Source organism: Lygodium microphyllum, chromosome 13 (assembly GCF_053477565.2).
Source record: "Lygodium microphyllum isolate KBCC chromosome 13, Lygodium_microphyllum_v1.1.10, whole genome shotgun sequence".
In the NCBI taxonomy this organism is placed as follows: domain Eukaryota; kingdom Viridiplantae; phylum Streptophyta; class Polypodiopsida; order Schizaeales; family Lygodiaceae; genus Lygodium; species Lygodium microphyllum.
Window position 1 is genome coordinate 60,727,755 of NC_141147.1, and position 18,166 is coordinate 60,745,920.

Sequence of the window (18,166 nt, forward strand, 5' to 3'; positions counted from 1 at the left end):
TAAGGTGAAAGGCAACTCGCAAGCGCCTTTTGAGGTGAATCCATGAAAGTGCAAGGGGAAAAAAAGTACTAATTTAGTGACAATTTTACACAAAAGATGTATCTTTTTTAGCCACATGAAGCTGTGACACGAATTCCTATGTAGTACATGTAAGTTTACTGTGAGCCAAAGCATTTAGCGATATAAACTTTTCTTCAATATTAGATTGTGCAAGGCTAATAACTGTGATCCAAGTTGTGACTAGCACCTACTAGGTGGGTCATAAAAGGCTTGATAAGAGACTTGTCATATGTGAGAGCTTGAGATCTAACTAGCACTAAACCGGTGTGTTGTAAATATTTACTCATGTTAAAAAAATCCCTTTGATTATTGTTATTTTTTAAATTTAAAAATAGTAACATTGAGTGCTTGTTTTTTTGAAAGCGAATATATATTATGTTATTGGGGATGCGGAGCACAGGATTTAAATTGACACATCCCTCAAACTCAACCTAGAATCAAATCCCTCGGCCGCGGTGCCATAATCCATTGGCACATTGAGTGCATTTTCTTGTAAATTAGGAAAGCCAAATGTTTCACATTGTTACAAGAAGGTGACAGAGAATTGCAAGGCTATACCAACCTACATATGTAATAGGAAGTTGGCGAACTTCTCACGTTGCCAATCAATACTCGTGATGAAACACGTTATTGTGCGACACGGCCATGGTGCAACATCTTCCCGCACACACAAACCAAAGAAACTAGAAACACAAGACATATATGGCTCTGATCTGATCTGACACCGCGCGTGGCCAGCAGGCAAGGGAAATCTCGGCCGCGCAGGGCACTCTCATCTCGGATGTCGAAAAATCAATTGTCCGTATCATCCAAGGCTTGATTCCATCCATCCATGGCTGGCATCAACCTGAAGATAACAGTTCCGTTCATTTGATCATCAAAGGCTAGAAACAGCCAGAAGACGTCCGTTTGTTTAGGTTGCATCCCTTGATTCATTCCATCCAAGGCTCGTATCAACTCGAAGATGGCAGGTTATTTAGGTTTAATCCAGGAAGCAACGATGGAATCGACCAGATGATTGGCAGTTTATTCAGATTTGATTCCTTGCTATCATTGAAAACTGGAATTAATCAAAGAATCTAGGCTGGAATCAACCAGAAGAGGCAGTTCATTTAGGTTTAATTAGGGAATCAAAGCTGGACTCAACCAGATGATTGGCAGTTTGTTCAGGTTGGATCCCTCGATTTCATCGGAAACTGGAATCAGCCAGAAAGGTTTCATCCCCTTGATTCCATCCAAGGCTGTGATCGACCGGGAAATGACAATCTAAACTGACCAGCGAATCATCATGATGAGAATGGAGAACGAAGGTGACATGAAGATGCCTCCTGCTTCCTGGATGAGGGAGGGCTCCAGGATGTCTATGATGAAGCAACCCTCTGTGCGTCCTTCCATGATGGGCCTCCCTCTTCCCCTGGGCTCTGCAAACCCTTTCAACTTGGCCAAGGCAAGGGCTGATGCTGTAGCCGCTTCTGCCATGGGCAGCAGGGCTTCCTCTTATCGATCTCGAAGGCACTCAGTCGGCTCACAAATGTCTCACATGTCCTATTCTTCCAAGTTAGAACTCAGAACCGCCGCTTTCATTAATGTAACATAGTTTTTTCCTTTTGGCCTCACTAAGTCTTTAGGTTACATCGATAGCCTGATCTGAATGTAATCATAATGAGCATTCTGGCTAATAAAGCACAGCATGTTTTGATTCGACCCTTTCAGTCAGTGTTGTGTAGCATTTGCATCTAGCATGAAAATCACATAGCACTGTTTTCTGGCTTGAAGATGTCTTTGAATGAATGGCATTATGTGAAGACAGATGAATTTATGCATATAAGTTTTGGGCTACGTCAAGCAGAACATGTGAACCATGTCCTAGAGAAGTTTCTGATGATTGTGCAGGCGGAGCATGAGGAGTGGGAAATCTGGACGCTACGGTCGAGTTGGAAAAAGTTTCAAAGCAGTGGAGATTGTGGAACCCGATATGATACAGGTTTTTCAAGCTATGCCAATAAAGTCTTTGAAAGGGAGTACGATATACCTGCTTTCAGCTTGGGATCCTTAAACAGAAACAGTATTGATGGTTGGTACAGGTGCTGGAATAACATGTGTGTCCAACAGGTGTTTGATGAACATGGGAAGGATGTTACACCAAAGCCTCTGGTTTCTTTAAGGCCAACTGCATTGCATGAAAGACTTTTGCAAGTTCCAACAGACAGATTAACCCCGGAGTCAGAACGGCCCTCTGTTTATAGGTAATCGATGAATTTATCCTAAACACAGATATGACCTTTCAAGCTTTTTCCTTTTATTTTGAAGGCTTTTGATTTACTTCTTCAAACCCCCAATGTCCTTTCCCTTTTTTTGTTTGTGCTTTCATGCAGTCGATATTCAATGGCCAGCAGTATTGGCAGCTTTACCCCAGATACTATCGATGAAGAAGGGCTTGAGAGAGATGAAGGTGATGTAAGTGCAATCAAGAGAAGTGGAGGTGCTGGATTGTCTAAAGATTTAATCACCCACCATTCTGAGAATCAGAGGCGAGTTCATCTCATACACTCAAGGAGCTCAGTGCCCACATCAGAACAGGTTATCCAGTTTCTGATTCTAAATTTGAATGTGCCAAGGTTATCCCTGCACTTAAGATACTTTTTGCTCCACGTTGTGCACTGAGGCCTTGGTGGATGAATTATTCCAACACATTCTCTCTAACAGTTATGATACTTGTTCTTGCGAATCATGAACATGATTCATTGCCACATGATGCATAGTGGTCCAGAGTCTTTGTACTATTGAGTTTGATCAGTTATTCCATACTTGCCAAGCAACAGCATTTATGAACGGATTTAGCAGACAAATTGGATGTTTTATAAACCTGTTCCTTCTCATGAAGGCTTCTCAACAATCGTTGAGACTCTTGTATGTACAGTCCAGATCATCAATTGATCTTAGCACATGGTGTGTCAGCCTCTTGCTCTTTAGTCTCTTACTCTTCTCTCTAAGTCTTTTGCCACAGTGTGCTCATTTTAGCACGTGCTCCATCGAGTCTTTTTGCAGATTAACATGACCCCTACCATGTGCAGCAAGATAGTTTGACCAGAACAAAATTTCTGCATCACAATAGTAACACAAAAGATTTGGGAGAGCTCAGATATCTCTTGGGGATTAAAGTTATTGACAATCTAGATGGTATTTGACCTCTACAAAGATATCATGCATTGAAGATAGTGGAGAAAGATGGCGTAACTGGACACAACCAGTGGATACACCTTTGGATCAAAATGCCAAGCTCCATGATTATGGGTATTCCACTGAGGATTGACTATGCATGGGAAGATGGTTGGAAGCTTGACGTACTTGATAATCACGAGACTGGACATGAGGTATACAGTTGGGATGATAAGCAGATTCAGTAGAAGCCGTGCAAAAGTCATTTGTATGAAATTAGTCTTCATGATTTGGAGATTGAGGTTGATGGAAGATTGATGTATTTGTGACGACGTAAGTAGCATTATGTTTACCAAGAACCCAATTTTGTGAGTGCGCAGTATGGAAGCAGAAAAACACAGTGAGAGAGAAAACAGCACAGATGATGATGCAGGGACAAAACTCTGATCTGATCTGAATGCAAAGAAGGTTTAATACAAGCCCCTGCTTGTGTGGTTGTTGCCAGCTTGGTGAGGGCGCCAGATTGCAAAGCAAGAGAGAGAAGAGCTGACTGCAGAGAGAGGAAAGAGAAGATGAGAAGATTGCTTGCAGCAGACTGACCATGACCACCAACACCAGCAAAAGGAGAAGAGGGCTGATGAAAATGTGAGGATGAAGCAGGAAGGGGAGCCTATACATAGGGAATGTCAGTCTGACATGTCTGATCAGCATTAAATTCTGGTAAATGCTGGAAAACAGTCAATCTGTGAGTCAATGGTAACTTTTGTGTGGGAAAATGTGCTGCCTGCATGAAATGCTGCGAACCTGGCCTGAAAATGATGTCTGCCCTGGTCTATAAATGTACCATCTCCCACCTGCATGAAATTCTGTTGACGTGGCCTGAAAATGATGTCTGCCAGCAAGATATACAAGTGAACGTCCATGTTATACGCTGCATAGGGAGTGGGCAGGTCTGGACAGACGTGTAAGATCTAGAAAGTCATTTGATGTGCTTGGGAGGGATGCTATTATAGCACACAAATGATTGATGGAAAAAGATGATGCGAGAGCTCCAAACGTCCTTGCTAGACTCTGCAAGAGGCTCACAACTAGGAGATGGACACAAATGTAAAGATGTCTACTTACATTCCCTCTTAGGTCCTGGGTGTGGCTGAAGGCCAAAGAAGCAGAGAATGTGGAACACCAGAGGGGATAGCTCATTGAAGAGGAAACTCCAGCATGCAAGAAACCTTCAAAGAAAGCTCCAAGGGTCTGCAATGGGTCCAAAAGTAGCAAAAGATCCGATGGAAGATCAAGAAGTGTCGATGTAAATATTGTTCATCGAAGGAGAAATCCATCTAAGTAGCTCAGAGAAGAGGAAAAATAGCCACCGTATGATGAAAAGGCCCTACGAAAACAGAAAACCCTAAAATAGGTTCTCATGATCCTTGGAATCCCTTGTGAAACTGAAGGGAGTGTTGGCAGTTCTGTGTTGTGTTTGGTCATCTCCTGCCTATGAGCCTTATTTTGAGTTAAACAAGGATATTTGGAGCTTTGACACTATGTGTGTTTGTCATTTTGCCAATCCTAGACATTTTAGGTGGAGGTCACCTTGGTGCATTTCACTTTTTGCACAATGGAAAATTTATTGGTGGGCGGGTTGATCTAGGCACCATATTTTGGACCCCGATAGTTAGTGTGCCAATTGTGGCATCAGTTTGGTTATTTATAGCTTGCCCCCCCTCACTATACTCATTTATCTCTCATTTAGCCAGCCCTTTTTCTCATCCTCTTGCCTCTGTTCAGCACCCACACTGGCGCTCAAAGCTGCATGTTGGGATTGACTGTTGCAGCCTTGTATCATTCAATCTTTTTTTAGGTTGTCCCTTCTTACTCCTATGTTTCTCTCAGTCTCCTTTATTCACTCCATGTTCACTTTCCTTTTTGCTATGTACTCTCACATGTTATCATTCACCTTGGTGGGAGCTGGAGCTGACTGAAGAAGAGCATCTATCAGAGAAAAAGCAAGATGGGTGCCATCTTTTAGTGTTGTAGATCTGTGTTTGTGTTTCGTTGTGTAGGGCAGCCTGTTTCTCTGCTAGAATAGCTTCGTTTCCAATCTGGACACCCTTTCTTGCTGTGTTTTCAGCAGACACTGCACTTCTAGTGCTGGGCAGCATTTTTTTGTTGCTAGTAGGTGACCTTATTTTGCAGCTCCAGAGGCCCTCAACATCTGCATTTTCAGCAAGGTGGCCCTGTTTCAGAACAGTTGATTAGCTTTAGGTTGTATGCAGCCTGCATTTTCTGCCCTAGTCACACCTGCATTTTGCAGATTAGCATCCTTACTGTGTCTTGATCTTCCCACCTTGGATACTCCTTGTTCTTCACTGCTGATATCATCAGACCCACTGTAAGCAGACATATGGGCTCCAAATGGGCTGAAGTCATCATCATCTTTCAAGTTGCTTTCTCCATCAGCAGTACTATTTTTGTGTTATTTGCAGGATTCTTAAGGATATAGATGGCAGAGTAGTATGATTGGGAGGATCGAGGGGATTGGGACCGTGAGGACTGTTGAAGTGATGACTAAGACTGAGAAGACTAGTGTTCACATAGTCGTGACTGTGAAGATTGTTGTGATGGCAACTGAGATCGAAACAATGATTGTGACATGGATCGAAGGACAGACCAGGCTCCTTGGTGACCACCATCATATCATTGTATCCCTGTTCCATCTTCTATGGCCACCTGTCCACGATTGACCATTTGCCATCCCCTGTGCAAGTGCCCGTCTTATCCTCTCTTCTCGCCTTTGAAAGGATGGATGGGATGAACTACTTTTTATGGTCATGCATAGTTGAGTGCATTCTTGACACCTTTGATATATGGGATTTTGTTAAAGTCCCTGCCCTGGCCTACCGTGGATTCCCATGTTAGAGCAATTGTGCACTTGGCAGCTATCGAGCGATACATATTCTTTGCTTGTGCATGCAGCAGATGTTTGGACTAGATTGACATCTCTTTACCAAGTCCAAACATCCACACTGCAGTAGATGTTTGGACTAGATTGACATCTCTTTACCAAGTCTAGATATTCAAGCAGTGCATGACTCTCAAGTTCAAGCTTTGACATCTCTCTGTCGCATAGAGGACCATATCAATAAGATAGAGGAAGATTCGGGATGAGCTTGTGGGAGATGTAGTTGTGGGTTCCCTAGCCCTTTGTGTTTTAGAGGGGGGTTTAAGATCATGAGGAACTTCTTTACTGATTGCACTACTCTATGGGCCTTTCCTTCATGCGGTGGCCTCTTGTTAATCATGTATGGCAATTATGTATTGCTAAGGTTTGTCACGAGGATATGGAATTTTAAGCTGCTTTAATATTGCCGATAACATTTGATTCAATTATTAATCAAAAGTGAAACGCTGTTTAGTACATGTGATGCACATGGCAATTATTTCATAGTAACAGGCCAAGGATCCCAAGGATGTAGTGGGTGTCAAAGGTAAAAGTTGTGACAAGTTATGCCAGCTTGGTTTTGGTGGACAGTTGGTGTCAATTTTGACCCTAGGATAGTTGTTTGGCCAATAAGTGTCAGTGGTGACACTAGGGACTAGCATTAATTAATTAATTAATGCTAGTCTAAGGGTCAACACACGTTGGGGACCACTCCAGGTTGCAAATGGCTTAGCCAATTTAATTATGGATAGGCACATTTAATTTTGGGAAGGGTTAGAAGGGATGAATTAATTTTCAGAATTATTTAATTTGAAAATTAATTTAATGACTGAATAATACTGAAAAATGAGTTTAGAAGGCTGCCACTTGGCAAAAATGCACATACAAATTGAAAAAATGTTTTTTTAGGTTGGATCTCAGCCATTCAGTTAGTTTGGAGGTTGTGGGAGAGAGAGAGGAAGCTGCTGGTCTGATTTTTTTGCTCTAGAGACATTTAGGAGGCTGCCAACTGCTGCAGGAGACCTTGGAGATGTAGGTGATAGCATTTATGATCCCTATAAATGTAGGTGACAGCAGTTGGGCAGTTCCCCAGGTAGTAGGTGACAGTAGTTTGGGCTGATCAGAGCAGGCAATAGTCAATTTCAGCCATTTCCTGCATGGAAATCAAGAATTTCTTTCTTCTTTGGCATTCTCTCACCTTCATCAATCAATTGTCAAAAGCTCTCAGCATTTCTTAGCTATTTGGAGCAAATTGCAGCTATGTTTGGTGGATAGTAGAGGGAATTTTGCTGTAAACCCTAAATTTTTGCAAAAATTAGGGTTTAGCCACCTCGGGACCTGTGCCATCAGAAGAAGGCATCGTACACTGAAATCAGCTTTTGCAATTTGTTGTATTATCAGGGATTTCAAATGCCTAGCCATCCATTGTAAATTTGGGGCAGCATTCGGTCAGTTGGGGTCCAATTAGAGCAAGTCCTAGGTGAAAATCAAGAGAAAAATTACCTAATTTGTTTGCTGATTGTTGGACCAGCAAGAAGCTTTTGGATTAGCTAGGGAAGTTGTGGAATATTGGCTTGTAATCAATCCATTGGTAATTGAAGTTAAAGAAGTACTAATAGGGGCGCCAGTTTTGGGGCCAACAGGGTGTCCAATGTCTAAGATTACTAAGGTAAATTGTGCATTTCAATTTATGTTTATTTGCTGATTACTGTAATTAAGTGCTTGATCAAGGAATCACCACCCGCTCAAAGAGGAAAGGTTGATTTTGTGAAGAAAACTGCTAGGGTTTGCACTAAGGAAACACAGAGTGTACGACCACGACAGAAACACAAAGAGATAGACATAGACACAAACAGAAAAACTCAAACCCTAAATGCAAAACTCATAACTCAAACACAAACAAAAGAAGGGGGAGAGAGAACACAACTCTAAAGTGAATGAATGCTGTAAATGAATGTAAGAGTGTACAGTGTGCTCAAGGGCAGAGCAATGTCGGAGTGTGACGTCCACCGGAGACGGATCCCAAGTCTGTGATCACCAGTTGGAATGTGAAGAGAGAGGAAAATGCAAAACACTGACACCAGGGGCTACCAGAGACAGAGGCGATAGCTGCAGAAGGGAGAGATGATGCCATGTGGCTCTAGAAGGATGCAAAGGCAAGTTGTAGGATATTGCCTGATGTTGGAGATATTGGCGATGGCAGCCGGAGGCCAAACGCAGCCTGGGAGATGGCGCCAGATAGTGGGTGACAGTTGGAAGAAGGCGCTAGGGCATTTCGAGGTTAGAGGGAAAGGTGGTAGCAGTTGCGAAGGCTGGACAGCCATGTGTCAGAAGTGGTGCAGCAATGGAAGCGTAAACATAAGTTGTAATAAACTGCTGAAACACAAGACAAAAGAGAAAGGGAAAGAAAGAACACAATACAAATGAGAACTTAGATGTATGCTCGGGAAATGGAATCCATATACTAAGATATGAGACTGTACAGAAGCAATGTGAGTCATCGGTTGTGGAGGCACCGACACATGCTCCCTCTTTCCAAGTATGAATGTGGAGGAGGGAGCTTGACAATATATAGGCCAAATAAATGCCAAAAATATGACTAGTCGGACAACATTAAATGTTGACCGACTGGCTGCAAATAATTCCAAAACACAATAAATGCTAGCAAATAAAGCCCCAAAAATTAGGGTTTTTGAGAGACCACTGAAAATCTCTCGGACCGCTCCCCTTTTTAAGGTTTTTCATTAATTAAGTGTGTTTTGGGGCTCTTTAAGAATGCTAATTAGTTAAAAAGCATATTTTAGCTCAACATCCCCTCTTAGGCCCAAAATTGAGCCGAAAGGTTAGGCCAGCCATGGTGATGTTTATTTACCCCAAGGCATCCCACCCCAAAGCAGCCAGGGCATTGGACAAAGGGTGCACATCGGTTGCCCAGTGGCCTACCAAGACTACAGAGGCGATGATTATCTTACCAAGGGAATCCAATTAGTCACCCCAAAGAGGACAGGGCATCAGACTAAGGGTGCATGTTGGCTGCCCAGTGGCCTACCAAGCCCTACAAAGGCCCGATGGAACCACATTGAACTTTTTTAAAAAATTAAAATAAGTGAGGTGAATTTTATGGGATGCGGCCGATTGAGTAATAGTGACCGAGAAAACAGGAGTAGGGAGGGTACACCCAACACATCACAAAACGGTACAAGCTTACCCATCCACTCAAGGGTGTCGATGACGAGGAAAAACAGTTGATGAGGTATCCATGTGATGAAGGAGGATGGTGGTGTGATAACAATAGCCGCCGGTGGAAACAACTTAGGATTTGCTTAAGTGGTGCTCTGGACAATGAGATGCAAAGTATGCTACATGCTGAAGAATGCTCATACAGCACGTGCCACTTGGACAGTGTCCCTCATGGAAAATTGTTCACTTGCCCAAGCGCCCTAGTACAAGGATGATGAAATCATGCAATGCAAAGGGTAAGGTACAACAGAGGGAAGAAACCGATGTCAAAGATAAAGTGCGGAAGCTTGTAGAATACCAAGAAGGGTAGGAACCCCCTCTCAACCTGGATGTAGATGCCGAAGAAGAAAGAGGACTTGATGTCGGTCTTCATATGGTGCCGAGAACCATAAGAAATGAAAGAAGATGGAGTGGATGAATTGGATGAAGCACCTCGTTGGAAGAGCAAGATAGAAGTCACTGCCATGATAGCATTGAGAGAGATGCTACACGATCTGCCTTGGGAGGAAAAACTGCCATGCTAGAAGAAGAGCAAGCACTCCTAGGATGATGAAACCATGAAAGGGATGGTGCGCACTCCCATGTCTCTAGCCTAGGTACGACCAAAGCAATCTGCAAGTTTGCCCTACACTGAAAGACAAAACCCTGCAAAAGAGATGAGAATTTGCAAACATAGAGGTCAGTGGTGAGATGCTCCAAAGCAAAGCATAACAGAAAGAAAAGCTAACTGAAAATAAATGCAATGAATATATGCACCGGAAGACAAAAGAATGGAAAAGCTAAGGATAATGAATCCTATGGGCCCGACTCTAAAAGTGCAATGAATGCTAGAATGACCTAGGTTATCCGAAAGGACCTACAGATATGCTAGTCTAAGAAGGTGGCTACCATTGTGTACGTCCAGTAGCAGGGCTCTATCAAGGGAACGCCTCACGAGGTGGAGAGGAAGGTGAGATGGATGCATGAAGTGCAATGGGATCAGAATCTGCAGATCAATCAACTAGTCCCTCAGGGGTAGTGAAAGAGATGGGCTGCTGAGGCTGTACTCGAGCCATATGTCCAGCAGCAACAATGGGTGTTGAAGGAGCAGATGAAGCAGGAGCAGAAGGCGTAGCCCCACTGTGACTGTGCAATCGCAGCGGTCTGCTAAGGCTTTTTAGGCAGAAGACTTTGGGCCTTGGAGCAATACTCCTCGTCCACATGGCCCGCTCTCTGGCAGTGTGTGCAAAACCAGTTTTTCTTAGGGAGTTGCTACCAAATAGGTCTAGATTCTTTGGTTCCATCTGAGGAAGAGGTGTCACCCTTTGATTGGCTTGCCTTTGCATCTTGTGAGTTCTTGCCACTGGTGGTTTTCCCTCCCGAAGAAGAGGCAAACAACCCCTCTGCTCTGAATAAGGTTGGGATGAGGATTTCTTGTGGACTTGATCATGTAGCCTTGTGTAACGCAAGAACTGACACTCAAACTCGTAGAAGTTTGGCAATCGGGTTTGGGAGATGACGTGTTGAATGAAATTGAAGTACTTTTCAGGCAACTTATTCAATAAGAATGTAACTTGATCATCATTTGACTTTGGAGAGCCAGTACTGGCAAACTCGGCAAGTAACCGTTTGTATTCAGCCAGCTTGACTTTCAAATCATCCCCTTTCTTAATAGAAAACTCTTGAAGCTCAAAGTCGAGATTGATGCGCGGAGTACAATCTCGAGCTGCATAGCGGTCGAGAAGGTGACTCCAACGCTCTGACGTGAGCGGAAAGTGCTGCAATTGAGAGTGAAACTCAGGAAGCAATCCCTGCATCAGCTCAACATTGGTTGTGGCAATGCGGGCTCTCCATTGAGGGATGTAGTCAGGGTGAGCTAGTTGAGGGTCTGGCATAGGCTCTAGACCAATGATGAGGTCCCAAAGACCTTGAGACCAATGATGAGGTCCCAAAGACCTTGAGACTCAAACACTTGTTGCATGAAATTCAACCAAGTGGTGAAATTTGAGCCATTAAAACGTGTCTTACCCGGGAAGGCATTCTTGGCCATTGCAACAAGAGTGGTAGTGCTCGGAGATGGATAGTGTAAAAAAGTGTAGTGTGGGTAGGATGGCAGAGTGGAGTACACTTGGGAATGGGCCCCAGAGTGCCCACCAGGCATGCAGGTAGTGTGCAAGGTGGATCCATAGGTAGGGATGGGCTGACTAGGCATGGGCATGGTAACCACATGAGTTACCCAAGGAGGTGGGATGGGAATACGAGGAGCAGAAGATGGGGATCCCTGCGTAGCTGTAACCCAAGGAGAGTGTGAAGAAGCACCATAAGCTGAGGATGGAAACCCCTGCGTTAGAGTGGTCATGTGAGATGGGAAGCTGGGGATAGTGAGGGGGATGCCCATCATAGTGGTGTCAAGTGCTATGGGTGTGCTCATTTGTTGAAAGGTTAGAGGCACTGTGTTAAAGGGTGGCATTCCCCCTAATGAAGTACCATGGTGCAAAGAGGTAGAGAATGAGATAGAGAAGGAGAAGGTGCTAGGAGCGACGGAAGATCCAACCCCTAGGGTGTGTGATACAGATGTGGAGTGTAATCCAAGGTTTTGGAAAGATGATGAGAGGTGATCAAGGTGTGATATAGAAGAGGGTGGGATGGGAGGCAAGTGAGAAGTGTGTGACATGCTCAAATGAAACAGAAGCTGTAGATGTACTTGAATTCTGTTTGCTTCATGAGCCCCCTCTATTAAAGTTCACATACACAAAGTCATTTGGATCTTGTATCTCAAAAGAAGAAACAGGCGAGGGTTTTGATTCATGCAACTCAAAAGGATTGTACCAACCTGACATTGGACCTGGCTAAGATGATGAAGATGGATCACCAGACGTTCCGGATGCCGTATGTCCTCCATGATTGGAGAGATGGCCAGCCTCACCAACCGGTCTAAATGTGATAGCAAAGCTTGTAGCAGAGGTGTAAACATCACCGTACTTGTTGCGATAGTACTTCTCAATGTCCTCCTCTGTCATGTTAGTGAAATCTGGAATAGGAGTAGAAAAAGAAGGTGAGGGTAAAAGTGGAGTGTTGTCCTCCTCACTGATTCCATTATGTCGTCTCAGGGCCTCCAATGATGGAGAAGCCTGATAGGACATCATAGGAGCTAGAGAAGAAGGTGGCTGGGACATTGTGATTCGGTTATGACTCGTATTGTGTGCCTCTCACAAATACTAGCTCTCCACAATATCCACAGGATACTCTTTACAAGAGTATCGGCTCTGATACCATGTGAAGAAAACTGTTAGGGTTTGCATTGAGGAAACACAGAGTGTACCACCACGACAGAAACACAAAGAGACAGACACAGATACAGAGAGCAAAACTCAAACCCTAAACGCAAAGCTCAAAACTCAAACACAAACAAAAGAAGGGAGAGAGAGAACAAAAATCTGAAGTGAATGAATGCTACAAGTGAATGTAAGAGTGTATAGTGTGCTCAAGGGCAGAGCAATATCGGAGTGTGATGTCCACCGGAGACAGATCCTAAGTCTGTGGCCACCAGTCGGAATGTGAAGAGAGAGGAAACTGCAAAATGCTGACACCAGGGGCTACCAAAGACAGAGGCGATAGTTGCAGAAGGGAGAGATGATGCCAGGCGGCTCCAGAAGGATGCAAACATAGGCTCTAGGATGTCACTTGATGTTGGAGATGGCAGCTGGAGGCCAAACGCAGCCTGGGAGATGGTGCCAGCAGACAGTGGGCGACAGCTGGAAGAAGGCGCCAGGGCACTGCGAGGCTGGAGGGAAAGGTGGCAGTAGTTGCAAAGGCTGGACAACCACGTGGAGGTAGAGTGATGGCTGCAATCTGCACTGGAGAAATGTGAAACCTGCATAGATGGAATAAGGCTGAGCGTCCCAAAAATTAGGGTTTTTGGGAGACCACTGAAACTCTCTCGGACCGCTTCCCTTTTTAGGGTTTTTCATTAATTAAGTGTGTTTTGGGGCTGTTTGAGAATGCTAATAAGTTGAAAAGCATGTTTTAGCTCAACAGGTTTCACCAAAACCGTCTCAAGATACTCCCAATATTCTCAATGAGCTAAAACAAGTAGTGCCCGTGGGGCAAGACACTCAAATGCAAGGCCATCTTGGGAGTGCCATTCCAATGGATGTTGGACATTTAACAAGGCATGCATGCAAACATGGGGTAGTTGGGGTACTTTACCTTTGTTGAGCACCACTTATGCATAGGTGTGGCTACTCTAGAAATTGCCCTGATAAGCACCACCCTGCAGCAGCTCCTTCACCATTGAGCTATCACAAGAAATGCCATTAATCAGCTGTCTCAATGCCACCCTACAAAATCTTCAACCTAGGGTTCTATCACCACAACCCTACTGAAGAATGGTACGTAGGCAATATTGCCTCTCCCGCTCATGCTGCCTGCCCTGTTTTACATGGCCCTTCAATTAAGTTGCCACTCAGCTGTCCCACCCTGTTAAACTGTTGGTGCTTTGCTCTTTGAAACTAGTCTCGCCGCAATGTCAATTTGCTGCTGCCCTAGTGTCCATCACCCTCAAAACCTCTCCTTGCCCTGCCAGTTGACAACCAATTCTGCTGCCCACTCATTGCGCATATAAGGCTGAAATTTGAAGAATTTCTACTCTATAAACATTGGGGTTTTTCACAGAGCTCAAGTGGACAACAAGCTATTAGCGTGGGTATTACTTGCTGATTGTCTGCCATGGCTAGCAGCAATAATGAATCAGGGCATGAAATCAGTGGATGTCGTGAGTACATTGCCTTAGAAAAGAAGAATGAGTCTGTGTGGTCTTGCTATCACCAATGAGATTGATAACTTTACAAGATTATGGATATACTTTCTTCATTCCATGTTAGTATAATCTTACTATTCATGATAAGTGTTTTTTGCCTCAGATGTTGCTTCTACTTGGTACTTTGATAGTGGTGCTTCTGAACACATCACATCTTGCAAAGAATTATTCAACTTCATCTCTTATGTACCTAAGGAGGGGCACAATTATGTGTGCCAAAAATGCTTCATACGCTGTCAAAGGCATTGGACATGAATAGTTTACGACAGTTTTTGGCATTCCTAGAATGTTGTAGGATGTTTTCTATGTGCCAAGAATCTATAAGAATCTTGTATCTATATTAGCCATTGCTACTTCCAACTTTTAAGTTGTCTTCAATGACCTTGTGTGTGGTATATGATATTAATATTTCTTCTTCCATCGTATTGAGGCCTTCAATTTGCCATCATTCATTGGTTCTTCATTGATGCTCTTTGTCCCTCGGTTTGGACCTCCTAGCTAGCCTAAACTGTCACTTAGGACAATAAGGACACTCAAGATACCTAGTACGTTTAGGGATAGGATTGCTTAGTATGGTTAAGAGATTTAGTACTAGGATCTTATATATAAACTCGTTTTGTGCATTTTAGCACATAAGTGTGGCCATTTGATCATTCTACTTTAATTCACTAATACATTCATTTCCATTGGCGATTGAGTATCATTGTGCTATAATTCTTTCTTTTACCCCTGTGAAGTCCTGAATTTTGTTGAGATGATCCTGCATAGAATCACCCTCATTCATCTTTAGAGTCTCTAGCTCTTTCTTCAAGAAAGAGATGCGAGTCTCATTCTTTCCTGCAAACATCTGCTCCAATGTCAACCAAGCTTCTTGTGAAGAAGCTGCTGAACGAATATGAGGAATGATAGAACGCTGAACTGCCAATGCAATCAGCGACATAGCCTGTGCATCCCGTGTATCCCAAGCTTTCTGAGCTGCAGTTCTTGGGGGAAGTGGCTGAGCGGGCTGAGGTGGAGGGGGCTGAGGTTGCCCTCTTGCACGTCCTCCTGGAGGAGGAGTAGCGGGAGCCACAACTCCCGGTCGTGCTTCCTCTCCACTGACATAATCCCACAAATTTTTGGCCACTAATACATTCTTCATCATGAAAGACCAAAGGGAATAATTGTTCCCATCCAATCGGTCTTCCTTGGACACATAGGTGAATACATCTCCTCCCTGATTTGCCATTATTTCCCAAAAGGCAATAGAGCAATGTCAATGCAGTACGGGCTGGAAATCTGCAAATTTCCAGAAATTGCAGCAAACACAAGTCTGCAATTAATGTGCAAAGGGCACTCTGTCAAAAAAAAAACTGTCACTGATGCACGCTTCCCAAGGTGCAATTAGTGCTCAGCAGCACTAAAACATCAAAAGCCCCAAAATTTTCTGCCCAAAATTTCTGTCACAAATGTCTGTTACAAAAGCCCCAAAATGTGCATTCAATGTGTCACAGACTGACACAGCACGTTTCCCAATGCTGAAAACTGAACCTGCTGTTCAGCACGTTTCCCAATGCTGAACCTGAACCTGTTGCACGAACTCCTGTGTAAAAGAAAAGTGCAGAATGTTACCTCTGCGTGTTGACAACGGGCACGATTCCCGAGGTAATGACTGCTGGGTACAGTTGGACTGACGCACAGGTACAGGGTACAGGATGGCGCGTCAGGACACAGGCGGCACGTCAGGGCACTGGTGGCGTGTCAGGAGACAGGTGGCGGGACAGGGTACCAGTGGCGGGACAGGGCGTCAGATGGCGGGACAGGGCGTCAGCTGGCAAGGACGTGACAGGGCGGCGTCAGGAGGCGGCGTCAGGTGGCGCGTTAGGTGGCGACGGCGTCTGCAAGTACAGGAGGCGCGTCAGGTGGAGCTTCTCGCAGACAGGGCGGCGCTGGTCACGAACTGGCACACGCAGGAGCAGGGCTCGTGACAGACAAGGCGGCTTCAGCTCCAGGTCCAGGCGGCGCAGGCAGCTGGTGGCGCTGTCTGACGAGCTGGCGCTAGGGCACAGAGGCGCCAATCTGGCGGGGCTCCTGGCGGCGCTGCTACAGGAAGGAGATGGGCTGACTGACGAGTCTACACAGGGCAGACAGATGCAGGCCCAAACCTGAGCTGACTAGCGACGGCGGCTGAGTCCTCGGGAGCTGTGCAGAATCCTCGGGAGTTGTGCAGAGCTGCTGACCAGCTCTGATACCAAATGTCAGATGGGAGAGGATCGAGGTGCAGCTGAAGTGCAGTAGACAGTGTGAGAGTGAGAGACAGAGTTGAGCACGATACCCAATGCAATAGTACTGAATAGAGTGTTAGCTGAAAGTACAAATGATAACCCTTATACCTTAGGGTTATAAGGGGCTGTTCACACCCGAACACAGTAAGTGCCCGTAAGTGTGCACCACAAGCACATACAAAATAGTACACATAATCTGGGGGAAAAAACCTCTCCTACCGAGAGTAAAAAGTGCCCCAGTGTCCTAGTGATCACCCGCACACTCCCATATGAGCGTAGGCGTAAGTAAGGCGTGTGAGATACCCAACAGATACCTAGGACATCTCAGATATAGTCAATAGCACCATTGGGGTGAAACAAGGCTGCCCACTTTCACTGACACTATTTGGGCTGTACATAGATGAAATTTCAGAATATGTGGATAGAACTGGTGGGGCCAGAGCTAGCCTAGCTAGAGTGCTGATACCATACTGCTTCATGCAGATGATATTGTACTTGTATCTGACTCACCTGAGGGACTAAATAGACACTTGGATGCATTATCAGCTTTTTGCAAGGATAGAGACCTTAACCACCTTGGGAAAACTAAAGTTATGGTATTTAACACTTTAGCTAGCTTGAGTGACAAGAGCTGAGCACCAATTTACTTTTGATGGAGAGCTAGTGGAGATGGTTAGGTAGTATGTTTATTTGGGGATCACATTGGTGGGACCATAGCTCTCTTGGAGAGAGACATCAGAGTCTGGTTTGGGAAAAGCATATGCAACCTTAGGTACACTGGAGAGGCAATGTGCTCACATATAGTTTCATGAACCGTGCACCAAACTATGGCTTTTTGACACCCTAGTTACACCCACACTCCTATATCGGGCAGCTATTTGGGATTCGAGTCTCTTCCACATGAGGAGATAGCCTTTGGTAGACCAGGATGGACTAGAGAGGGAATACTGTGACGGGTGGGAGCATATGGAAAAACCACTCATCATGAAAATCTCATATATGGTACGAGCGAAGAGCTTGACCCCACATGAGATCATCAGAGTTGAGTTGGGAGCATAACCCATGATGGTTGAGGCCTTGGTCCAAGCAGTGACTTTCATACATAGACTATGGGAGCTCCCCCAAGATAGATACCCATGGCTAGCCCTAGCCTCTTCTAGACAGCTAGTAGTAGATGGTGATAGACATTGTTTGTATGCTCAAATGAGTACATGGATGAATTTAGGGCTGTAGATTGACAGACTACCCCCCTTTGACTATAGCTGGGACTACACTATAGCATGGACCACACTTGACCTAAGCCATTTAGAGTAAGCTGAACTATGTGATCAGAGCATACATATTGAGGTTAGATATGGAGAAGACTTGGATCCGACCCCCCTCCCCTCATGGCACAAGGATGGCACACTACTAGATCGACTTCCTTCCAGTATTCGAGGATGGTTTCATCAGTTGACCTAGTTACATGGATACATAGTTGCCTCATGGATCGTGCACAGTTATTGGTCAGATCCGCACCTCATCCCACCACCTAAGGATTAAGACAAGTAGATGGGAGGGCATACACACGGAGGAATGCATATGCCCACTATGCGACAGAGAGCCAGAGATAGAGGAACATTACATTTGCTGATGCACAGTATATTATGATATATGAGGCAAATACCACTACTTGTTTCGAGAGGGTTTTGGACCCTTGAGACGAAT

General features: G+C 44.6%; 1 protein-coding gene across 3 annotated transcripts in view; it reads left to right on the plus strand.

The window, feature by feature from the left end:
- Window positions 1-672: 672 nt before the first annotated feature.
- LOC148026679 (uncharacterized) overlaps window positions 673-18,166 on the plus strand; it is a 107,423-nt gene continuing 89,929 nt past the window's right edge. For 2 of the 3 annotated variants that reach the window (XR_015692866.1, XM_087691147.1), the window contains exons 1-4: window positions 673-1,617; window positions 1,954-2,044; window positions 2,173-2,306; window positions 2,436-2,640. Coding sequence is in view for 2 of the 3 variants with exons in the window: in XM_087691147.1 (XP_087547273.1) it covers window positions 1,349-1,617; window positions 1,954-2,044; window positions 2,173-2,306; window positions 2,436-2,640 (699 nt within the window). In the remaining variant the exon portion in view is untranslated. Of the gene's footprint in view, window positions 1,618-1,953; window positions 2,045-2,144; window positions 2,307-2,435; window positions 2,641-18,166 lie in introns of those variants that run through there. The other variant, XM_087691148.1, reaches the window with a different exon arrangement.